The sequence below is a fragment of the Oncorhynchus masou genome, chromosome 31 (genome assembly GCF_036934945.1).
Source record: "Oncorhynchus masou masou isolate Uvic2021 chromosome 31, UVic_Omas_1.1, whole genome shotgun sequence".
Lineage (NCBI taxonomy): Eukaryota > Metazoa > Chordata > Actinopteri > Salmoniformes > Salmonidae > Oncorhynchus > Oncorhynchus masou.
The window spans coordinates 19,239,506-19,265,753 of NC_088242.1; the positions used below are offsets into that span (position 1 = coordinate 19,239,506).

The 26,248-nt window shown below is 44.7% G+C and overlaps 1 protein-coding gene across 1 annotated transcript in view; it reads right to left on the reverse strand.

Moving 5' to 3' along the window:
• The window catches only part of LOC135523523 (protein kinase C epsilon type-like), a 172,104-nt gene extending 156,891 nt beyond the window's left edge, over positions 1 to 15,213 (reverse strand). Inside the window, exon 1 of the mRNA XM_064950270.1 lies at positions 14,073 to 15,213. Coding sequence (XP_064806342.1) covers positions 14,073 to 14,420 — 348 coding nt within the window. The 5' untranslated portion in view covers positions 14,421 to 15,213. The remainder of the gene's footprint in view (positions 1 to 14,072) is intronic.
• Between the last annotated feature and the right edge of the window lie 11,035 nt (positions 15,214 to 26,248).

Consider the following 26,248-nt stretch of genomic DNA (forward strand, 5'->3'; position numbering starts at 1 on the left):
CCAGGATCCGCCAGTCAGCCAGGATCTGCCAGATCTGCTAGTCAGCCAGGATCCGCCAGTCGGCCAGGATCTGCCAGTCAGCCAGGATCTGCTAGTCAGCCAGGATCAGCCAGTCAGCCAGGATCCGCCAGTCTGCCAGATCTGCTAGTCAGCCAGGATCCGCCAGTCGGCCAGGATCCGCCAGTCAGCCAGGATCTGCCAGATCTGCTAGTCAGCCAGGATCCGCCAGTCGGCCAGGATCTGCCAGTCAGCCAGGATCTGCTAGTCAGCCAGGATTCGCCAGTCGGCCAGGATCCGCCAGTCGGCCAGGATCCGCCAGTCAGTCAGGATCCGCCAGTCAGCCAGGATCCGCCAGTCAGCCAGGATCTGCCGGATTCAACTGCCTGGCTGGGCTTCATCTCGGTACTGGGCTTCTTCTCAGTACTGGGCTTCTTCTCAGTCCCGAGCTGCCCCTCAGTCCCGAGCTGCCCCTCAGTCCCGAGCTGCCCCTCAGTCCCGAGCTGCCCCTCAGTCCCGAGCTGCCTCAGTCCCGAGCTGCCCCTCAGTCACGAGCTGCTCCTCTGTTATGTAGGGTTCTGGGTGAGGACTATTCGGCCATGGTCAGCGGTGAGGGTGGATTATCCCAGGACGCGAAGGGGAGGAACAATGACATTTGTGAAGTGGGGTCCACGTCCGGAGCCGGAACCGCCACCATGGACAGACGCCCACCCGGACCCTCCCTATGGTTCTGAGGTGCGTTCGGGAGTCCGCACCTTAGGGGGGGGGGGGGTTCTGTCACGCCTTGGTCTTAGTATTTTGTGTTTTAGTTTATTAGTTAGTCAGGCCAGGGTGTGACATGGGTTTATTGTTTGTTGTATTCTTAGTGGGGTTTTTTAGTTATTGGGATTGTAGCTGATTAGGGGTGTGTGTTACTTAGGTTTGGCTGCCCGAGGCGGTTCTCAATCAGAGTCAGGTGATTCTCGTTGTCTCTGATTGGGAACCGTATTTAGGTAGCCTGGGTTTCGCTTTGTATTTCGTGGGTGATTGTTCCTGTCTCTGTGTTAGTTTCACCAGTCAGGCTGTAATAGGTTTCACGTTCCGTTTGTTGTTTTGTATTTATTAGTTATTCATGTATAGTTCGTTTGTTTGTTTCACTAATAAACATGAGTAACCTACACGCTGCATTTCGGTCCGACTTTCTTGCGACAAACGAAGAACGTTGTTACAGGGAAACTGTTCTGCTGTATTCTCAATTACCAAATAAAGACCTTCCTAATACAACATAAAGCTCTCAGCAAAACACTAATTGCCTTCCTACCCAAATACAGAACAACAGACCACATACACACATTACAAACACTAATAAACCAGCATGTTCATCAGAAAAGCAGAGGAAAAGTATTTGCATGTTTTGTTGATTTTAAGAATGCTTTTGATTCCATATGGCATGATGGGTTATATTACAATACACACAAAAGCAGCACTGGGGGTAAAGTATAGGACATCATAAAATCTATTTACTTGAACAACATGTAAACTCCCATTTTCAGGACCCTGTCTTTCAAAGATAATTCGTAAAAATCCAAATAGCCTCACAGATCTTCATTGTAAAGGGTTTAAACACTGTTTCCCATGCTTGTTCAATGAACCATAAACAATTCATGAGTAGCACCTGTGGAACGGTCGCTAAGACACTAACAGCTTACAGACAGTAGGCAATTAAGGTCACAGTTATGAAAACTTAGGACACTAAAAAGGCCTTTCTACTGACTCTGAAAAACACGAAAAGAAAGATGCCCAGGGTCCCTGCTCATTTGCATGAGTGTGCCTTAGGCATGCTGCAAGGAGGCATGAGGACTGCAGATGTGGCCAGGGCAATAAATTGTAATGTCCGTACTGTGAGACGCCTAAGACAGCACTACAGGGAGACAGGACGGACAGCTGATCATCCTCGCAGTGGCATACCCACGTGTAACAACACCTGCACAGGATTGGTACATCCAAACATCACACCTGCAGGACAGGTATAGGATGGCAGCAACAACTGCCCGAGATACACCAGGAACGCACAATCCCTCAATCAGTGCTCAGACTGTCCGCAATAGGCTGAGAGAGGCTGGACTGAGGGCTTGTAGGCCTGTTGTAAGACAGGTCCTCACCAGACATCACCAGCAACAAAGTTGCCTATCGTCACAAACACACCGTCGCTGGTTCAGACAGGGCTGGCAGAAAGTGCTCTTCACTGAGGAGTCGAGGTTTTGTCTCACCTGTGGTGATGGTCAGATTCGGGTTTATCGCCGAAGGAAAGAGCATTACACTGAGGACTGTACTCTGGAGTGGGATCGATTTGGAGGTGGAGGTTCCGTCATGGTCTGGGGGAGGTGTGTCACAACATCATCGGACTGAGCTTGTTGTCATTGCAGGCAATCTCAACGCTGTGCATTACAGGGAAGACATCCTCCTACCTCATGTGGTTCCCTTCCTGCAGGCTCATCCTGACATTACCCTCCAGCATGACAATGCCACCAGCCATACTGCTTGTTTTGTGCGTGATTTCCTGCAAGACAGGAATGCCAGTGTTCTGCCATGGCCGGCGAAGAGCCCGGATCTCAATCCCATTGAGCACATCTGGGACCTGTTGGATCGGAGGGTGAGGGCTAGGGCCATTCCCCCCAGAAATGTATGGGAACTTGCAGGTGCCTTGGTGGAAGAGTGGGGTAACATCTCACAGCAAGAACTGGCAAATCTGGTGCAGTCCATGAGGAGATGTACTGCAGTACTTAATGCAGCTGGTGGCCACACCAAATACTGATTGTTACTTTTGATATTGACTCCGTCTTTGTTCAGGGACACATTATTCAATTTCTGTTAGTCACATGTATTGAGAACTTGTTCAGTTTTACGCCTCAGTTGTTGAACCTTGTTATGTTCATACAAATATTTACAAATGTTGAGTTACTGAAAATAAACGCAGTTGACAGTGAGAGGATGTTTCTTTTTTTGCTGAGTTTAGTATTAAACTGAACAATAAAAGAACATTTTTTTTGCACAAGGGCGAGGGGTGCGACAAGGGTGCAGTTTAAGTTCAACCCTGTTCAACATCTACATCAACGAACTAGCAGAGATGTTGGACCGATCTGCAGCCCCTGGATTCACCCTCAAAGATGAGGAGCCTAGATTTCTGCTCTACGCAGATGACCTTGTCTTACTGTCACCAAGAGAGCAAGGTCTACAGGAACAACTGCACATTATTTGGGAATACAGCAGACACTCCTTTAAATGAGGAAATAACAAGGTTGAACTACCTGGGACTAAATATCAGTGCTTCAGGTCGATTTGGTCTGGCAGTGAATCCACTCAAAGAAAAAGTCCGCAAAACATTTTACTTCATAAAAAGAACATTCTCAAAAATGAATATTCCGATCCAAATCTAACGCAAAATATTCAATATTGTAATTTGACCAATTGCACTGTATGGAAGTGAAACGCTCATCAAAATGGGTAGACCAAGGCGCAGCGTGATTTGGGTTCATCATATTTTATTTAAATGTGAACCAGTAACAAAACAATAAAGAGAAACAAACAAACGAATGTACACCCTTATAGGGCTCAAAAGCAACAATACAAAAACAAGATCCCACAAACAACAGGTGGGAAAGGCTACCTAAATGATCCCCAATCAGAGACAACGATAGACAGCTGCCTCTGATTGGGAACCATACCAGGCCAACATAGAAATACAAAAACTAGACTACACATAGAAATAATAAACTAGAACACCCCCCAGTCACGCCCTGACCTACTCCATCATAGAAAATAAAAGCTTTCTATGGTCAGGACGTGACAGGAAGCGAGGATTGGGGTCCAATCTGTAATTACGATGATAAGAATTGGAAGAAAAACTATATAGAAAATCTACATACAGAATTATGCAGAATTATCCTAAATATCCCAAAGAAAGTACCAAATAATGCATGTAAAGTGGAACTCGGAAGATTCCCTTTAATTTAATATAAAAAAGAACCCATTAATTTTAGCACCATATTGCCCCAAAACATCCTTACAATTCAAAGCATTGAAAACCCATGAGCTGAACCTTGAAAAGAGTCCCCTTTGTCAGCTGTTAAAAACACTAAACAACCTTAATATCTAAACACACAGGGAAATCAATCAAATTGTTTCAGGAATTAAAATATAGAGACGGAAATACAGAGACAGATCCTGATCAAATACAGGTTCAGTGACAACCAACTAGCTATAGAAAAAGAGAGACTCAAAACGACATGGCCATCCAAAAAGGAGCGTCTATGTGGTCACGCACGACAGGGGAAGTAAACACGGAGATGTACTTCTTCCTCTATTGTGAGAAATACTTCCAAATAACACAATCTTTTTAAAATAAATATCTAAAGCAGGAAGTACCAGTGACTCGCTCAATACGGAAGTGGTCAGATGACGCAGATGCAAAGCTACAGGACTGTTTTGCTAGCACAGACTGGAACATGTTTCGGGACTCATCCAATGGCATTGAGGAGTATACCACATAAGTGCATCGATGACGTCGTCCCTACATTGATCGTACGTACATATCCCAACCAAAAGCCATGGATTACAGGCAACATCCGCACTGAGCTAAAGGGTAAAAAAGCTGTTGCTTCAAGGAGTGGGACTCTAACCGGGACACTTATATGAAATTAGAGGTCGACCGGTTAATCAGAATGACCGATTAATTAGGGGCGATTTCAAGTTTTTATAACAATCGGTAATCGGCATTTTTGGACACCGATTGTGGCCGATTACATTGCACACCATGAAGAGATTGCATGGCAGGCTGACTAAATGTTATGCGAGCGCAGCAAGAAGCCAAGGTAAGTTGCTAGCTAGCATTAAACTTATCTAATAAAAAACAATCAATCTTAACATAATCACCAGTTAACTACACATAGTTGATGATATTACTAGTTTATCTAGCTTGTCCTGGGTTGCATATAATCGATGCGGTGCCTGTTAATTTATCATCGAATCACAGCCTACTTTGCCAAACGGGTGATGATTTAACAAGCACAATTGCGAAAAAAGCACTGTCGTTGCACCAATATGTACCTAACCATAAACATCAATGTCTTTCTTTAAAATCAATTCACAAATATATATTTTTAAACCTGCATATTTTGTTAATATTGCCTGCTAACATGAATTTCTTTTAACTAGGGAAATTGTGTCACTTCTCTTGTGTTCCGTGCAAGCAGAGTCAGGGTATATGCAGCAGTTTGGGCCGCCTGGCTCGTTGCAAACTGTGTGAAGACCATTTCATTCCTAACAAAGACCGTAATTAATTTGACAGAATTTTACATAATTATGACATAACATTGAAGGTTGTGCAATGTAACAGCAATATTTAGACTTAGGTACAGTATGCCACCCATTAGATTAAATACGGAACGATTCCGTATTTCACTGAAAGAATAAACGTTTTGTTTTTCGAAATGATAGTTTCCGGATTTTACCATATTAATGACCTTCTGTGTGTTATTATGTTGTAATTAAGTCTAGGATTTGATATTTGAACAGCACTGTTGGTAAACAGCACTTTCGTACATTTGCCAACAGCTCTTCGCTGTGCTTCAAGCATTGAGCTGTTTATGACTTCAAGCCTATCAACTCCCGAGATTAGGCTGGTGTAACCGATGTGAAATGGATAGCTAGTTAACGGGGTGCGTTCTAATAGCGTTTCAATCGGTGATGTCACTCGCTCTGAGACCTTGAAGTAGTTGTTTCCCTTGCTCTGCAAGGGCTGAGGCTTTTGTGGAGCGATGGGTAACAATGCTTCGAGGGTGGCTGTTGTCGATGTGTCCCTGGTTCGAGCCCAGGTAGGGACGAGGAGAGGGACGGAAGTTACACTGGCAATACTATAGTGCCTATAAGAACATCCAATAGTCAAAGGTATTTGAAATACAAAATGGTATAGAGAGAAATAGTCCCATAATTCCTATAATAACTACAACCTAAAACTTCTTACCTGGGAATATTGAAGACTCATGTTAAAAGGAACCACCAGCTATCATATATTCTCATGTTCTGAGCAAGGAACTTAAACGTTAGCTTTCTTACATGGCACATATTGCACTTTCACTTTCTTCTCCAACACTTTGTTTTTGCATTATTTTGCATTATTTAAACCAAATGTTTCATTATTTATTTGAGGCTTAATAGAATTTATTGATGTATTATATTAAGTTAAAATAAAAGTGTTAATTCAGAATTGTTGTAATTGTCATTATTACAAATAAATAAATAAATAATCGTCCGATTAATCGGTATTGGCTTTTTTGGTCCTCCAATAATCGGTATCGGCGTTGAAAAATCATATTCGATTTTTAGTCGACCGCTATGCCCTCTGGAGAACCATCAAACAGGCAAAGCATCAATACAGGACTGAGATTGAATCCTACTACACCGGCTCCGACGCTCGTCAGATGTGGCAAGGCTTGCAAACTATTACGGACTACAAAGGGAAGCCTAGTCGCGAGCTGCCCAGTGACACGAGCCTACCATATGAGCTAAATTACTTCTATTCGTGCTTCAAGGCAAGCAACACTGAAGCATGCATGAGAGCACCAGCTGTTCCAGATGACTGTGTGATCGTGCTCGCTTTAGCCGATGTGAGTAAGACCTTTAAACGGGTCACAAGGCCACAGGGCCACAGGGCCCATACGGATTACCAGGACGTGTATTCACATCAACACCATTATCCCAGAAAACCTAGACCCACTCCAATTTGCATACCGCCCCAACAGATCCACAGACGACACAATCTCTATTGCACTCCACACTGCCCTTTCCCACCGGGACAAAAGGAACACCTATGTGAGAATGCTGTTCATTGACTACAGCTCAGCGTTCAACACCATAGTGCCCTTAATTAAAGCTCATCACAAAGCTAAGGACCCTGGAACTAAACCCTTCCCTCTGCACCTGAATCCTGGACTTCCTGACGAGCTGCCCCCAGGTGGTAAGGGTAGGCAACAAAAGGAGGAGGGGCGTGGACTACAGGAAAAGGAGTGCCGAGCACGCCCCCATTCATATCGACGGGTTGTAGTGGAGCAGGTTGAGAGCTTCCAGTTCCTTGGTGTACACATCACCAACAAACTATCATGGTCCAAACACACCAAGACAGTTGTGAAGAAGGCACGACAACACCTATTCCCCATCAGTAGACTGAAAATATTTGGCATGGGTCCTCAAAGAGTTCTACAGCTGCACCATCGAGAGCATCCTGACTGGTTGCATCACCACCTGGTGTGGCAACTGCTCGGCCTCCGACCGCAATGCGCTACAGAGGGTAGTGCTTAAGGCCCAGTACATCACTGGGGCCAAGCTTCCTGCCACCCAGGACCTCTATTATTTTTTTTATTTAACCTTTATTTAACTAGGCAAGTCAGTTAAGAACAAATTCTTATTTACAATAACGGCCTTCCCCGGTCAAACCCTAACCCGGTCGACGCTGGGCCAATTGTGTGCCACCCTATGGGACTCCCAATCATGGCCGGTTGTGATATAGCCTAGAATCGAACAAGGGTCTGTAGTGATAAAGGCCTCTAACACTGAGATGCAGTGCCTTAGACCGCTGCGCCACTCGGGAACCCTATACCAGGAAATATCTGAGGAAGGCCATAAAAACTGCCAAATGCACAAGCCAACCTAGTCATAGACTGTTCTCTCTGCTACCGCACAGCAAGCAGTACCGGAGCTCCAAGTCTAGGTTCAAAAGGCTTCTTAACAGCTTCTACCCCCAAACCGTAAGACTGCTGAACAGCTAATCAAATGGCTATCTGGACTATTTGCAGTGACCCCCTCTTTTTTATGCTGCTGCTACTTGTTGTTACTATCTATGCATAGTCACTTTACTCCTACCTACATGTGCACTACTGCTCAAAAGTTTGGGATCACTTTGAAATGTACTTGTTTTTGAAAGAAAAGCACATTTTTTGTCCATTAAAATTACATCAAATTGATCAGAAATACAGTGTAGACATTGTTAAGGTTGTAAATGACTATTGTAGCTGGAAACGGCAATTTTTTTAATGGAATAATATCAAAATAGGCGTACAGAGGCCCATTATCAGCAACCATCACTCCTGTGTTCCAATGGCACGTTGTGTTAGATAATCCAAGTTTATCATTTTAAAAGGCTAATTGATCATTAGAAAAACATTTTGCAATTATGTTAGCACAGCTGAAAACTGTTGTGCTGATGTTAACTCTTATTTTTCTTAAAACTGCTTTGTTGGTTAAGGGCTTGGAAGTAAGCATTTCACTGTAAGGACTACTACACCTCTTGTATTCGGCACGTGACAAATACAATTTTATTTTATTGATCTCAATTCCCAACTTCTATGCATTTACTAATGACATAAAGCTGGTAATTATTCTGGATGTGAAAGAAAGCGCAAATATTACTGCCAGATATTTATATTATAGCCTGAGGAACATCGCATGACCATTAATTCCCTGAAGTGTCACGAATCTCGCCGAAGATGGTGCCTCTTCCTGTTCGGGCGGCGCTCGGCGGTCGTCGTCGCCGGCCTATTAGCTGCCATCGATTCCCTTTCCATTTGTTTCTGTTTATTGGGTAATTGGGTACACCTATTTTGAGTTAGTTAGTGTTTGTTTGTAGGCTATTTAAGGACACTAGGCCCGCTGGGTATTTGTGCGTGCTTGTTTTCCTGTTATCTGGTGTATGAGTGTATTCAGTATTTTTCCGGACTTGTTATATTTTGGGACGGGTTGTTTCATGCGCCCTGGTGTTTTGCATGTCGTGGCTCCACAGTCTATGGAATAAAATATCCACGAACTGAATTACCTGCTCTCTGCGCTTGACTCCTCCACTCACCACTGTTAGAATTTGTAACAGAAGCCGGCACCAATTAAATGGAGTCAGCAGGAGCAGCGACCACCCCTCTCCCAACTATGGAGGAGCGCGTCCTTCACCATACAGCTGTCCTCCATCGGATCGGTACAGCGATAGACCAGATGATGGAGAGGATGGCGCAATGGGAGAGGAGTGGTCTACCGACGTCTACCCCAGCTCCCCCACAGACGACGCCACCTACTCCACCTACGTCGTCCTCTGGGTCCAGCACATTGCGTCTCTCCCCCCCGAGGGAGTGCGATGGCGCGGCGGCTGGGTGCCAGGGATTTTTGCTCCAGCTCGAGCTCTACCTGGATACCGTGCGTCCGGCTCCCTCGGGTGAGGAGAGTGTGAGCCTCCTCGTCTCCTGTTTAATGGGTAGGGCCCTGGACTGGGCCAACGCTGTCTGGAACAGCCCAGACTCGGCTCGGGACAACTACCTGGAGTTCACCCGCTGTTTTCGAGCTGTGTTCGACCACCCACCAGAGGGCAAAGCGGCAGGTGAGCGACTGTTCCACCTCAGACAGGAGACGAAGAGTGCGCAGGACTTCACGTTGGAGTTCAGGACCCTAGCTGCTGGTGCTGGGTGGAATGACAGGGCCCTGATGGACCATTACCGTTGCAGTCTCCGGGAGGACGTCCGCCGGGAGCTAGCTTGTCGGGACACAACTCTCTCCCTTGATGAACTAATAGACATGTCGATTCGATTGGGCAACCTGCTAGCTGCCCGTGGGCGTTCAGAAGGGGTCCTGTCAATTCCACCTTCCAGCCCTCCCGCTCCCACTCCGATGGAGTTGGGAGGAGCTGCATCTAGGGAGACCAGAGGAGGAGGCTCGTCCTGCGCCTATTGTGGACGGAGAGGACACACTTCGGACCGGTGCTGGAGGAGTTCCTCTGGGAGTCGAGCTGGCCGGCGGAACACTTCTCGGCCACCCCAGTTGAGCAAGCACCAAACTCACCCAGAGCTCCCTATTGGTCACATGTTTTTGTTTATTTTTTTCCCCTGCGTTTTTCCCCTCTCTTCAGCATAAGGCGCTAGTCGATTCAGGCGCAGCTGGGAGTTTTATGGATCGCGGACTCGCCCGTAAATTGGGTATTCCGTTAGTGCAGATAGACCCACCTGTCCCCGTGCACTCCTTAGATAGCCGACCGTTAGGGTCAGGGCTGGTCAGGGAGGCCACGATTCCGCTGGACATGGTAACGCAGGGGTATCATAGGGAGAAGATCAGTTTCTACCTTATTGATTCACCTGGGTTTCCAGTGGTGTTGGGGGTTCCCTGTCTGGCTATTCACAATCCCCTCATTTCCTGGAAACAGGGGGCTCTTCAGGGGTGGTCAGACGAGTGTTTGGGTAGGTGTATTGGAGTTTCCATCGGTGCCACGACGGTGGAGAGTCCAGACCAGGTTTCCACCGTGCGCATTCCCCCAGAATATGCCGATTTGGCTATCGCTTTTAGTAAGAGAAAAGCGACCAAATTACCACACCATCGACGGTGGGATTGCGTGATAAACCTCCAGGAGAATGCTGCACTTCCCCGGAGTCACGTGTACCCACTGTCACAGGAGGAGACGTTGGCTATGGAGACATATGTCACGGAAGCTCTGAGACAGGGGTACATTCGGCCCTCCATGTCACCCGTCTCCTCGAGTTTCTTTTTTGTGAGGAAAAAGGAGGGAGGTCTGCGTCCGTGCATTGATTACCGAGGTCTCAATTCGATCACAGTGGGTTTTAGTTATCCACTACCTCTCATCGCTACGGCGGTGGAATCATTCCACGGAGCGCGTTTCTTCACAAAACTGGACTTCAGGAGCGCGTATAATCTGGTGCGTATTCGGGGAGGAGACGAGTGGAAAACAGTGTTTAGTACCACATCAGGTCACTATGAGTACCTCGTCATGCCGTATGGGTTGAAAAATGCTCCAGCCGTCTTCCAATCCTTTGTAGATGAGATTCTCAGGGATTTGCACGGGCAGGGTGTGGTAGTCTATATTGATGATATCTTGAATTATTCCGCCACACGCGCTGCGCAGGTCTCCCTGGTGCGCAAGGTTCTTGGGTGACTGCTGGAACATGACCTATACGTCAAGGCTGAGAAATGTGTGTTCTCCAAACCAGCCGTTTCCTTCCTGGTTTATTGCATTTTCAGCTCGGGGGTGGTGATGGAGTGTGACCGCGTTAACGCCGTGCGTAATTGGCCGACTCCGACCATGGTAAAGGAGGTGCAGCGGTTTTTAGGGTTTGCCAATTACTACCGGAGGTTTATCCGGGGTTTTGGCCAAGTAGCGGCGCCCATTACCTCACTGCTGAAGGGGGTTCCGGTGCGTCTGCGGTGGTCGGCAGAGGCTGATGGAGCCTTCAACCAGTTGAAGGCGCTGTTCACTGAAGCTCCCGTGTTGGCGCATCCGGACCCTTCGTTAGCATTCATAGTGGAGGTGGATGCGTCCGAGGCTGGGGTTGGAGCCGTGCTGTCTCTGCTGTCTCTTGTTGTGATGTGTGTTCTGTCCTATATTTATATTGTATTTATTTATTTTTTTTAATCCCAGGCCTCAGTCCCCGCAGGAGGCCTTTTGCCTTTTGGTAAAAGGTCATTGTAAATAACAATTTGTTCTTAACTGACTTGCCTAGTTAAATAAAGGTTAAATAAAAATAAAATAAATAATACATATTGTAACCATCATCCATGTACATTAGCTATTATTTAAAAATATATATTTTTAAATATTTCAACCGAAGATTACAGAACACAACAGCTGTAGTGTTGTACCTGTATACATGATTGTATGTACTATTATTATTACTACTGATATTAACTGTATGACATTATCCTCATTGCATTGTACTGTATTTACTGAAATGCTGTACCACTATACTGCTTTGGCAATATCTACAAATTGTATTTCATGCCAATAAAGCAATCTGAATTTGGGAGAGCGAGAGAGCGCGCGCGAGAGAGAGGGACAGACAGACAGAGAGAGAGAGAGAGAGGAGCTTCTTTCTGAGGTCATGGAGACATGACCTCAGAAAGAATGAAATGAAAAGGTAAAAGATTAAAGGAGTGGTAAACGTGAAAGCAAGTTCACGGGAGCTGTACATACAAAAGGAGCAAAGAGAGATGGAAAGAAAGGACGCAGAGAGCAATGCTGTTTAGGTCAGAATAGGAAAACAGTCTCCATCTGGAATCTCCATCTAGAATCCATACCCAATTCTCAGCACCAACACCACTAAACAGACATTTTGCCACCCTTCCATCCAGCTGAGCACAGAGCGCCTTTAGCCCTATGAGCCAAGCACAGCCTCCTCAGCCAGACATGTGAGCAGATGACATAGCCTGGTCCATCAATGTCAGCAAAGAACATTCCCAGCCTGACAAGCCAAACACAGACAGAACCCTTATTGCCGTGAGCCTCCCAGGCCCGTCCAAAAACAGTTTTACTGTACCTCCTCCGATCCATAATGGACCTGATAGAGTCTAATCAATAATCCAAACTCCCGCCTGCCTCAGACAAACTGTCAAGGGTGAACCTGCAAGTAAGCATTTCATTGTACTGTGTACATATGACAAATAAACTTGACAACAGAGACAAGAGATTCCTCTTCAGCCTGTACTGTATGTGGAGGCTGTCTGTCAGTAGAGAACAGAGCACACCGATCCACCTGCCACACCGAGGCCAGGAGAACAGCTTCAGAGTGCTGCCCTGCGCCTTTTGTTGTTGTTTTGCCGTTCTAGTTCTGGGTCAGTGGTTCACCATGAAAGGAAACACTACTCACAAGAGGAGCAAAGCCACCCAGTATTTATGAAAAGGTTGCTCCATCACAGGGAAAGTGTTATGATATATTTGGGTGGCATCCTGAGGAACATAATTGCCTACAAGACATTGAATAGTCCCAGTATTACTGTGAATATACCCTTTATAATAATATGTCCATGTTACCCATCTTACCACTGATTATCAGCAATAAGAATAGATGATTTTATTATTTGAAGCTTTTGTTCCTGTCTATGTTAGTACAATCAGCATTGTTTTTATTGACCTAATATGAACAGCTCTTTAGTTCTTCTGTATGTGGTCAACTGGGCACAGAACACATACAGTTAAATCTATTACTGTAATTACATATTTCTTAACTATGTTTTAGTGGATTTATGATGTTTATGTTATGTTGGGCAGTGTATGTGAAATGTGGTAGTCAGGACAGATGCTGATATTTGCATGTCCTTGGGCGGGCCTGGAACCTGTAGGGATATACAGATTTCCTAAAATCACAACCTATTTCTCCTCAGTGAACCTCACACACTATCCTATAGTGAAAATCCTGAGGAAGTTGTGCCTAGGTTGATCACATGATCCAATCTATGTCACATGATCCAAGTTAAAGTCTCCTCATAATCCAAAAAACATGTCAGCATGTATTGTGTGTTGGACATAGCATTGATAATCTCATTTGGTGGACAATTGAAGATTTAGAGAAACCGCATGTGCATAACTCTTCATTAGGTGTAGCCTAATATGCTGCATGTCTTCTCAAATGAGTCTGCAGCTGCTTATCTTATAAGAGAGCATATGGCCTTAAGGAAACCTCATGATTCCAGTATTTAACTGGAAGGCTGTGAAAGAGAGACTTCTCTGTGTGCATTTTCTTCTCTGTGTCCATCTCAAGGGCATCCTGGTTTCCAAGACAGGCAAATGACCAATCAATTGCAAGTTATGTTACTGGCTCAGAAGCAGGTCTGTCAGTGAGACCCATAGCTGACTGGCCTTGTCATCCCACATTGGATTTTAACGCACTGTTGCTTTTGACATGGAAACGTTGCTTTTCTCAGAATGCAGGCCTACATCGCAGCTGATAGGAATATTTATGACCTGCTTGTAAGCGCAGTCCTCTGCACCGTTCCTACGAAACATGGTTATATGCGCATGTTACCAGTGGCCTAGAGAAGTATCAAAGCGCCAGGAAACTAACGGTGGATGCCAGCCAGGGGTTTTTGTGAGGATGCTGTTGTTGATGGTGATAAAGTAACATTATTTATAGGTCTAGACTGTTTTGCCAAATAATAATGGAGACTTTGTATAATGTATTCTAATCGTAAAGGCATCAGGATGCTGAGGGTGAGGTGAAAACAATTTGGTAAAAAGGCACTTATGTGCAAGGAGCACAAAATAATAACGGGACATAGCCTACCCATTCCTCGTAGTGCTTACTGCCATTCTGCAATATATCTTCAAACTGTATGATGCAGTTAGCCACGAAATCGTCATATCCAATTGGCGCGTCGTGAAACACCGACAGTTCGATTTTCCTTCCGTCATGCACCTCCGTAACGAATTCGTCGTTCCACGCAGGGCTGTTGGTTTTCTGTTTGGTGGAGGTTTGGCCCACACGCGAGTCATCCACGTTTAGTGCGATGTAGGTGTCTAGGAGAAAAGTCTGGGTTTTTGGGCCAACCGCATGCCTGAGAGACCAAGCCGTCGGTTTCAAGTCCAACGCCTCACAAATCTTGATCTTCAATAACCCATTGAAAACCACCATTGCGGTGATGTAATCCTCTTCAATGGGCTTTGGAACAAGAATGGTTGTTTACAATATATTCCTTTAACCCAGCCACTTCAACGGGTCATAAATAATTTCGCCTAGTTTTATGTAGCGTTTGAATCCTCAAAATAAGACCACGAACTGAATGGTTTTTCAAAGAGGTTGTGACTTCAATATAAGGGTAAAATGCCGTCCCGTGTCACTCTATCACACACGTACCAATCGGATGCTTATCAGTCGTTTTGAAACAGTCCAGAGACAGTAAATATTCTTGTTTTTGCCCTTTAACAGTTTCGGTTTTCACAATGATAATCCACATTTGGGTTTTAACCAGACAAAGCCTTTCTTTTGAATATAATTAGTACACGTTTTGAGAAGCGTATACGCAGGAAAAATATGACCATGCAGCAGTTGGGATATCAACAGCCTACCCAAACCGCAACCCGACAGAGCAAAATCTATCAAAGATATCTATCCTCTGCAACTCCACTAGGCTCTGGAAACACTCGTATTCCACTGTTGGAAGATAGGGCGACTCCTGCCCTCCTTGCAGTGCATTTGGGATGTTTCCCAAACAGGCTACCCGACTTGTGAATAGCTCAAGCAATGTATAGTTGCAGGTCGACTCTAGGTTGTGGTTTTCTTGGTTTCTGTTCGCTCCTTATCCTCCCAGGATGTTCTCTCGCCGTTGCTGTTCTTGGTTTCCTGCAGACCTACCTCTTCTCCCCCCCGACCGTCTAAACGCTGCTGCAGGAAATGCGCAAAACACGTCAGTTTCTCGGCGCGCGGCGTCTTGTCTATGCCAGATGGGGGAGTGCGACGCAACAGTCAGTGTAGGCGAGCCGACCAGCCTGTCAGGACATAGGCGCATCCCAAGTGTTCAAGTGATAGACACTGGGATATTATTTTCTGGGGTAGGCCTACTCATTCCATTTCGGGAACATATCGGGGAGGCTCATCGCGGATGGGGTTATAAATACTGTTATAAACAGGGACTATTGCATCAAATACATACATGGAAAAGGGGTGGATCATCGGGGTGGTTCGGTATGTCTGGAATTTGCAACATATGATTATTTTAGCCTACTTGATATAAAACTGACCGTTGCACCTGAAATGCACCCATAGCTATAACAACAATACTGGATCTATATTTCAAAACCATATCGTCGGGGATGATTATGATGATCAAAAGATTACATGAATGACAATGCACACGGTTTTAGCATTGGATAAACCATAGGAAATTTAATTATTCTGGATTTCTTTGTTACCTGATTAATAACCCATAAAATGTGAAGAGAGACCACATTTTCCTAATATCTACATTTAAATGTGTCCATAAATAAAGCGTGTTTGACCCAGCAGTGCATCCCTATTGTCTGGCCTATAACATCAAACGTCTAATTTATCGACCTTGACACAAGAAAAGCTATGTAAAAAAGCAATGTGGTGCTATGGTTTATACAGACCAGGCAAAGTTTGCAACCACATATCACTGAGGTTTGTGTGGAAAATCCCTTCAGTGTTGCACGTCTGTCTGCTACAAATGCACCACATTTAGGCTGCATTTGCAGTGCAAGTTGGCGTTTCATGTTTTAGTGTATGGCTCCACCATGTGGAAGGAATGAGGTGTCTGTACAGTTAGGCCAATGCAAGAATAGTGAAACATTGAATTCACTATGACAACTAGGCTTGGCCATATCAATATTGTAACAGCACACAAACTCAGAGAACAACAGATGCCTATACAGTGTAACCGGGAAAGTATTCAGACCCATTCATTTTTTCCACATTTTGTTACATTACAGCCTTGTTCTAAAATGGATTACATTCATGTTTTTCCTCATCAGTCTACATACAGTACACCATCACGACGAAACGAAAACAGTTTTTTAGCATTTTTTTTTAGATAAAAACAGAAATACCTTATTTACATAAGAATTCAGACCCTTTGCTATGAGACTCGAAATTGAGTTCAGGTGCATCCTGTTTCCAATGATCATCCTTGAGATGTTTCTACAACTTTTTTGGAGTCCACCTGTGGTAAATACAATTGATTGGACATGATTTGGGAAGGCACACACCTGTCTATATAAAAAGGTCCCACAGTTGATAGTGCATGTCAGAGCAAAAAACAAGCCACGAGGTCGAAGGAATTGTGTCAGGACCCGGTTACGAACCTGGGTCTCCGGAGTGAGAAACAGTCACTTAACCAACTGAGCCACGAATAGTCAGCAGAACCCAGAAGATGAGGCAGACACAGCAGTACTTAAGACGGTGTATTTAATAAAGTAAAAAGGAGAAGTCCTTCAATACAAAAATGGCAAATCCAAAAGGTGGTAGGAATAGCACAAAAAAGCCTCAAGAGATACTCAAAAACAAAAACAGAATTCCACAAGAGCATCCACCAGAATCGACAAGAAAACACAGAACACTAGGGCTGGGTGCTAACATACAAACACAGAGCACAGAACTGAGGGAAACTAAGGGTTTAAATACAATCAGGGGAAACGAGGCACAGGTGCAAATAATAATGGGGAACAAGGGAAAAAACATAAGGTCAAAAAGCACAATGGGGGCATCTAGTGACCAAAACCCGGAACAACCCTGGCCAAATCCTGACAAATTGTCCATAGAACTCCGAGACAGGATTGTGTTGAGGCACAGATCTGGGAAAGGGTACCAAAAAATGTCTGCAGCATTGAAGGTCCCCAAGAACACAGTGGCCTCCATCATTCTTAAATGGAAGAAATTTGGAACCACCAAGACTCTGCCTAGAGCTGGCCGCCTGGCCAAACTGAGCAATAGGGGGAGAATGGATATAGTCAGGGAGGTGACCAAAAACCCGATGGTCACTCTGACAGAGCTCCAGAGTTCCTCTGTGGAGATGGAAGAACATTCCAGAAGGACAACCATCTCTGCAGCACTCCACCAATTAGGCCTTTATGGTAGACTGGCCAGACAGAAGCCACTCCTCAGTAAAAGACACATGGCAGCCCGCTTGGAGTTGCCAAATGGAACCTAAAGGACTCTCAGACCATGAGAAACAAGATTCTCTGGTCTGAAGAAACCAAGATGGAACTCTTTGGCCTGGAACCATCCCTACGGTGAAGGATGGTGGTGGCAGCATCATGCAGAGCGGGTGTTTCTCAGCAGCAGGGACTGGGAGACTAGTCAGGATCGAGGAAAAGATGAACCGAGCAAAGTACAGAGAGACCCTTGATGAAAACTTGCTCCAGCGCTCTGAGGACCTCAGACTTGGGCTACGGTTCATCTCACCTTTTTTGTATGCTATTTTAATATATGAGAATTAACCAATGATATCAGGCCACACCCAGGCCACAATTACAGACACCTGTGTGTCTTTTGACACTATATAAATGAGTCATCCCACAGTGTTTGTCATTATACCCTGATGAAGACAGCTTTTCTGTCGAAACGTTGGACATAAATATTTTTGCATCTGGGCACCTAGAGTGTGCGGCTCTCAGCTTGAGAGGATCTGCAGAGAAGAATGGAAGAAATTCCCTAAATACAGGTGTGCCAAGCTTGTACCATCATACCCAAGAAGACTCAAGGCTGTAATCGCTGCCAAAGGTGCTTCAACAAAGTCGGTCTGAATACAAAGGGTCTGAATACTTTTGAATACTGAATACTATTTTTATGAATTTGCTAAAATTTAAAAAAAACTTGTTTTTGCTTTGTCATTATGGGGTATTGTGTTCAGATTGATGAGGGGGGAAACAATTTATTCAATTTTAGAATAAGGCTGTAACCTAACCAAATGTGGAAAAAGTCAAGGGGTCTGAATCCTTTCCAAAGACACTGTATCATCAGTTGAAACGTCTTTCCTACCTGCTACCCTACCGTTCTTCTGTGAGCTGCTCCATGCCACAACCATGAGAGCTGCATGCTTTTGCTGCCTTCAGATGAAACTAGGCTATGTGTGTTATTATTTTAGGCAAGTCAGTTAAGAACAAATGATTATGTACAATGACGACCTAACCCGTAACTACATAATTGATAAATTGTGTACCTCCACTACACTACTTTGATACACATCAAGCAGACTGAGGGTAGTGGGTATATGGTCTGGTGCAATGTTCCGTCTAAACCGGCGCACAGTAGCCCTGAGACTGCTGCGCAGCTCCCCAGGACTGCAACACAGAAGAAATATCAGCTCAGGAGATATAACTTCACTCAACTTTCTAGAGCAGTGGTCACCAACCAACCGGTCAATCTCCAAGGCATCCCTAGTTGATCGCCAAACATTTCTGTAAAAAACCCAATGATAAAGCTTGTACCCAAGAAGGCAAAGATAATTGAACTAAATGACTATCGCCCCGTAGCACTCACTTGTGTCACCATGAAATGCTTTTAGAGATTAGTGAAGGATCATATCACCACCTTACCTGCCACCCTAGGCTCATTTCAGTTTGCATACCTCCCTAAAAGGTCCACAGACGATGCAATCACCATCACACTGCATACTGCCCTATCCCATCTGGACAAGAGGAACACCTAGTTAAGAATGCTGTTCACTGACTACAGCTCAGCATTCAACACCATAGTACACTCCATCTTATCGTTAAGCTGGAGGCCCTGGGTTTCAACCCCACCGTATGCAATTGGGTCCTGGACTTTCTGACGGGGCACCCCCAGGTGGTTAAGGTAGGAAACAACATCTCCACTTCACTGACCCTCAACACTGGGGCTCCAGAAAGATGCGTGCTCAGCCCCCTCCTGTACTCCCTGTTCACCCATGACTGCGTGGTCATGCACGCCTCCAACAAAACAAAGGAGAGGCCTCCCAGGTGGCGCAGTGGTCTAAGGCATTGCATTGCAGTGCTAGCTGTGCCACCAGAGACTCTGGGTACGAGCCCAGGCTCTGTCGCAGCCGACCGTGAACGGGAGGTCCATGGGGCGACGCACAGTTGGCCCAGCGTCGTCCGGGTTAGGGTGGGCTTGACTGGCAGGGATATCCCTGTCTCATCACGCACTAGCAACTCCTGTGCCGGGCCGGGCGCAATGCACGCTGACCAGGTCACCAGGTATACGGTGTTTCCTCCGACACATTGGTGCAGCTGGCTTCCGGGTTGGATGTGCGTTGTGTCAAGAAGCTGTGTGGCTGGGTTGTGTTGTGTTTCAGAGGACGCATGGCTCTGACCCTTGCCTCTCCTGAGTCAGTACAGGAGTTGCAGCAATGAGACAAGACTGTAACTACTACCAATTGGATACCATGAAATTGGGGAGAAAAAAGGGTAAAAAAAAAGTTAAAAAAGGAGGAAACAGAGGGAGCACCCCCCAATCCACATTGAAGGGACAGTAGTGGAGAAGGTGGAACATTTTAAGTTTCTCGGCGTACACATCACAGACAAACTGAAATGGTCCACACAGACAGTGCGGTGAAACCTCAGGAGGCTGAAGAAATTTGGCTCGCCACCTAAAACCCTGACAAACCTTTACAGATGCACAATCAGAGCATCCTGTCGGGCTGTAGCACCGCCTGGTACAGCCACTGCACCTCCCTCAAGGCTCTCCAGAGGGTGGTGCGGTCTGCACCACGCATCACCAGGGGCAAATTACCTGCCCTCCAGGACACCCGATGTCACAGGAAGGCCAAAAAGATCATCAAGGACAATAACCACCCGAGCCACTGTCTGTTCACCCCCTACCATCCAGAAGGTGAGGTCAGTACAGGTGCATCAAAGCTGGGAAGGAGAGACTGAAAAACAGCTATCTCAAGGCCATCAGACTGCTAAACAGCAATCACTAACTCAGAGAGGCTGCTGCCTACATAGAGACTCACTAGTCACTTTAAACAATGCCACTTTAATGTTTACATATCTTACATTAATCATCTCATATCTATATACTGTATCGTATACCATATATTGCGTCTTGCCTATGCCGCTCGGTCATCGCTCATCCGTATATTTATATGTACATATTCTTATTCTATCCCTTTAGATTTGTTTGTATTAGGTAGTTGTTTAAAAAAAGAATGGAATTGTTAGATTACTTGTGAAATTGTTATATTACTTGTTAGATATTACTGCACTGTCGGAACTCGAAGCACAAGCATTTCCCTACATCTGCTAACCATTTGTATGTTACCAATAAAATTAGATTAGATTTTTTTTTAATTGCCATTTTTTAATTTGTCTTAGGTTGTTGACAGTAGGTGCACCCGATTCAGCTGCCCATCTTGACGAGAAGGCAAACGGTTGCCATTTAGAACCTTTTCATGTGTCTGAAGGTACAATCTCTGCCTTCCCAGTGGGCCCAGAGAGCAAATCAAGTGCACTATAGGGCTACCGATTTTATAACGGATGGCTCAAATGATCGTGTCTGCAGTAAGGTAGCAGTCATAAAAGAAAGCTATAGCAAAGTTAATACTGGGAGAATTAAAACCATGACTAGAGAGAGACTGTCAACTAAAAGAGCTAAGAGGTGCTGCTTGTAGGATTGAGTTCATGTTTAAATTCTTACTTCAACACTGTCAACATTTTATGAACTGTAAAATGTGCGTTCTTCCAATTTCCACTCAGCGCTACAACAAGCGCTGCAGCAGTGATGAATGAGTAGGAAAGTGTATCTATAGACTTGCGCTGTTATTATTAGTGGCTTTGGTCTTTTTTAATATCGAGGAATATTTTACTTTCTCTGAGTTCATAGGAGAAACAACATGAATTTGTTCAGCATAAATAATGCAGTGCGACTCGAGTTCGCAAATAGCGGGTGACTGGAACGAGCTGCGAAAAGCACTCAAACTGGACAGTTTTTATCTCCATCTCTTCATTCAAAGACTCAATCATGGACACGCTTACTGACAGTTGTGGCTGCTTCGTTCAAAGACTCAATCATGGACACGCTTACTGACAGTTGTGGCTGCTTCGTGTGATGTATTGTTGTCTCTACCGTCTTGCCCTTTGTGCTGTTGTCTGTGCCCAATAATGTTTGTACCATGTTTTGTGCTGCTACCATATTGTGCTGCTACCATGTTGTGTTGCTACCATGTTGTTGTCATGTTGTGTTGCTACGTTTTCATGCGTTGCTGCAATGCTATGTTGTTGTCTTAGGTCTCTCTTTTTGTAGTGTTGTGTCTCTCTTATTGTATTGTGTGTTTTGTCCTATATTTTTTATTTTATTTTAATCTCAGCCCCGTCCCCGCAGGAGGCCCTTTGCCTTTTGGTAGGCGTTCATTATAAATAAGCATTTGTTCTTAACTGGCTTGCCTAGTTGCCTAGTTAACTGGCTTGCCTAGTTAAATAAAAATCAGCTGAAGAACGGTGTCCATTTTTGGTCAGTGTCAGTGGGGGAACGGGAGAGCGGAGGGATGTTGAGAGGTGGCTGCTCTCTCCATTTGCTGAGACTGACCACAGATGCAAGCACCATCATCCCAGTAAAATACAAATACAACTATTTAAATGTATGATGACGCAGTAATACAACAACGGATCTATTACCAGTTTGATCATATAGCCTACCTTAATGTTTAAATAGAATTAATAACAAATGTCCAGAACATCAGTACACTGGCAGGGCAATTCAAGCAAAGCCAATATGCAGTGGTAATGTATTGGGCCTATAGCTTACTGCTCAGACCTCACTGCTACAGTACTGTTTTTAATTGGTTAATGTTGCATAGGCTTACGTTTTTTAAGTAATGTTAAAAAAATCTAGGCTTACATTTTGACTCAGAAACGGTTGGTGACCACTGTTCTGGAGTTTTCCCTGTTAACACTATCAACGTTTCCCTTTACTGTGGCAATTGTGATCTTTTCAACGCAATATTAGACACTTTCAATACAGCATATCGAAACAAAACGAGCTATGCAAGAGATTGTTTTGTAGGCAGAACGCATCAGAGTAGGATTTTATTGCATTGACATGCACGACTCAGCCGATACTCTACAGAACGGTGCAGTTTAACCAATCAGAGCTGCAGTAGGCCTATATGCAAATGATTAATTTCCATACATGGATCTGCGCTATTTACAGAACTGGTACGCCGTCCAGCTGGTGGCGGTAATGCACCATTAACATTGGATGCCAACCGCCGTTAAACCCCATTGAAGAAGAAGACTTTAAACTGGCCGTGAGTAGATGTGCTCGTTTTGAGATCAGAGCGAGAGATCAGAGCCACATGTGCACATTTTGTTCAAGTTATTTGCTAGTTAGTGAGTTATTAGCCCAGTTATAGATACTTTGTATTCAGCCATAGGGGAGTGAAGGCTTCCTACAAGAGCACAACACATGTACATTTCTAGACATCTTTGAAAAGCAAGTCCGGTAAAGGGCTTTGTTTTGTCTTAAAGGGGCAGTGTTGTATTTTGATACGGGTTTGAATAAGTTAAGTAGCCAAAAGGCAAAGGGTAACATAATTTTCTGATTCTCTGTAGTAATGGTATGGGAATAATAATGCATTTGATTTTTTGTGTGTTTTTTTTGTTGTTACATCAAACAACACTATATTTTCAGTGACCTTGTCTGAAGGACAAGCCCTGCATGTTTTTTTTTCAAAACTCTCTTGGAATGTAGGCCTACATTGATCACCATACGTTGGCTGCTACTGTAAGCTGAATGATAGAACAGCTATTTCCAAGTTAAAATGTAATGGGATGCATTTTCTCCATTGATTGTGATGGTAGGCCACTCTGGTAGGTCTACATTATAATCAAATAGTCACAGTAGTCTACTTGGCCACTGTTAAAACTGTAACTGTAAGGGAAAATTGGTGTGGTGTATACCTGTGTATAGCCTCCACTACACAACTGGCCCTTGTGTTTTACAAGAAATGCACTCTCCTACATGAGTGCGCTGGTATTATGGTTGCTGTCCTTTCAGAATCACAAACCTGTCACACACTGAAGACCTATAGGTTCACCACTGTACTAACCTGTCACACTGAAGGTCTATAGGTTCACCACTGTACTAACCTGTCACACACTGAAGACCTATAGGTTCACCACTGTACTAACCTGTTACACACTGAAGACCTATAGGTTCACCACTGTACTAACCTGTCACACACTGAAGGTCTATAGGTTCACCACTGTACTAACCTGTCACACTGAAGGCCTATAGGTTCACCACTGTACTAACCTGTCACACTGAAGATCTATAGGTTCACCACTGTACTAACCTGTCACACACTGAAGACCTATAGGTTCACTACTGTACTAACCTGTCACACTGAAGGCCTATAGGTTCACCACTGTCACATGCTGAAGATGTATAGGTTCATCACTGTACTAACCTGTCACACTGAAGACCTATAGGTTCATCACTGTACTAACCTGTCACACTGAAGACCTATAGGTTCACCACTGTACTAACCTGTCACACTGAAGGTCTATAGGTTCACCACTGTACTAACCTGTCACACACTGAAGGTCTATAGGTTCACCACTGTACTAACCTGTCACACACTGAAGGTCTATAGGTTCACCACTGTACTAACCTGTCACACTGAAGGTCTATAGGTTCACCACTGTACTAACCTGTCACACACTGAAGGTCTATAGGTTCACCACTGTCACACACTGAAGACCTATAGGTTCACCACTGTACTAACCTGTCACACTGAAGGTCTATAGGTTCACCACTGTACTAACCTGTCACACATTGAAGTTCTATAGGTTCACCACTGTACTAACCTGTCACACATTGAAGTTCTATAGGTTCACCACTGTCACACACTGAAGGCCTATAGGTTCACCACTGTACTAACCTGTCACACACTGAAGGTCTATAGGTTCACCACTGTACTAACCTGTCACACTGAAGGTCTATAGGTTCACCACTGTACTAACCTGTCACACACTGAACACCTATAGTTTCACCACTGTCACACACTGAAGACCTATAGGTTCACCACTGTACTAACCTGTCACACTGAAGACCTATAGGTTCACCACTGTACTAACCTGTCACACACTGAACACCTATAGTTTCACCACTGTCACACACTGAAGACCTATAGGTTCACCACTGTACTAACCTGTCACACTGAAGACCTATAGGTTCACCACTGTACTAACCTGTCACACTGAAGGTCTATAGGTTCACCACTGTACTAACCTGTCACACTGAAGGTCTATAGGTTCACCACTGTACTAACCTGTCACACACTGAAGACCTATAGGTTCGCCACTGTACTAACCTGTCACACTGAAGATCTATAGGTTCACCACTGTACTAACCTGTCACACACTGAAGACCTATAGGTTCACTACTGTACTAACCTGTCACACTGAAGGCCTATAGGTTCACCACTGTCACATGCTGAAGATGTATAGGTTCATCACTGTACTAACCTGTCACACTGAAGACCTATAGGTTCATCACTGTACTAACCTGTCACACTGAAGACCTATAGGTTCACCACTGTACTAACCTGTCACACTGAAGGTCTATAGGTTCACCACTGTACTAACCTGTCACACACTGAAGGTCTATAGGTTCACCACTGTACTAACCTGTCACACACTGAAGGTCTATAGGTTCACCACTGTACTAACCTGTCACACTGAAGGTCTATAGGTTCACCACTGTACTAACCTGTCACACACTGAAGGTCTATAGGTTCACCACTGTCACACACTGAAGACCTATAGGTTCACCACTGTACTAACCTGTCACACTGAAGGTCTATAGGTTCACCACTGTACTAACCTGTCACACTGAAGGTCTATAGGTTCACCACTGTACTAACCTGTCACACTGAAGGTCTATAGGTTCACCACTGTACTAACCTGTCACACACTGAACACCTATAGTTTCACCACTGTCACACACTGAAGACCTATAGGTTCACCACTGTACTAACCTGTCACACACTGAAGGTCTATAGGTTCACCACTGTACTAACCTGTCACACATTGAAGTTCTATAGGTTCACCACTGTCACACACTGAAGGCCTATAGGTTCACCACTGTACTAACCTGTCACACACTGAAGGTCTATAGGTTCACCACTGTACTAACCTGTCACACTGAAGGTCTATAGGTTCACCACTGTACTAACCTGTCACACACTGAACACCTATAGTTTCACCACTGTCACACACTGAAGACCTATAGGTTCACCACTGTACTAACCTGTCACACTGAAGACCTATAGGTTCACCACTGTACTAACCTGTCACACACTGAACACCTATAGTTTCACCACTGTCACACACTGAAGACCTATAGGTTCACCACTGTACTAACCTGTCACACTGAAGACCTATAGGTTCACCACTGTACTAACCTGTCACACTGAAGGTCTATAGGTTCACCACTGTACTAACCTGTCACACTGAAGGTCTATAGGTTCACCACTGTACTAACCTGTCACACACTGAAGACCTATAGGTTCACCACTGTACTAACCTGTCACACTGAAGATCTATAGGTTCACCACTGTACTAACCTGTCACACACTGAAGACCTATAGGTTCACTACTGTACTAACCTGTCACACACTGAAGACCTATAGGTTCACCACTGTACTAACCTGTCACACTGAAGACCTATAGGTTCACCACTGTACTAACCTGTCACACACTGAAGACCTATAGGTTCACCACTGTACTAACCTGTCACACACTGAAGACCTATAGGTTCACCACTTTACTAACCTGTCACACACTGAAGACCTATAGGTTCACCACTGTACTAACCTGTCACACACTAAAGACCTATAGGTTCACCACTGTACTAACCTGTCACACACTGAAGGTCTATAGGTTCACCACTGTACTAACCTGTCACACACTGAAGGTCTATAGGTTCACCACTGTACTAACCTGTCACACACTAAAGACCTATAG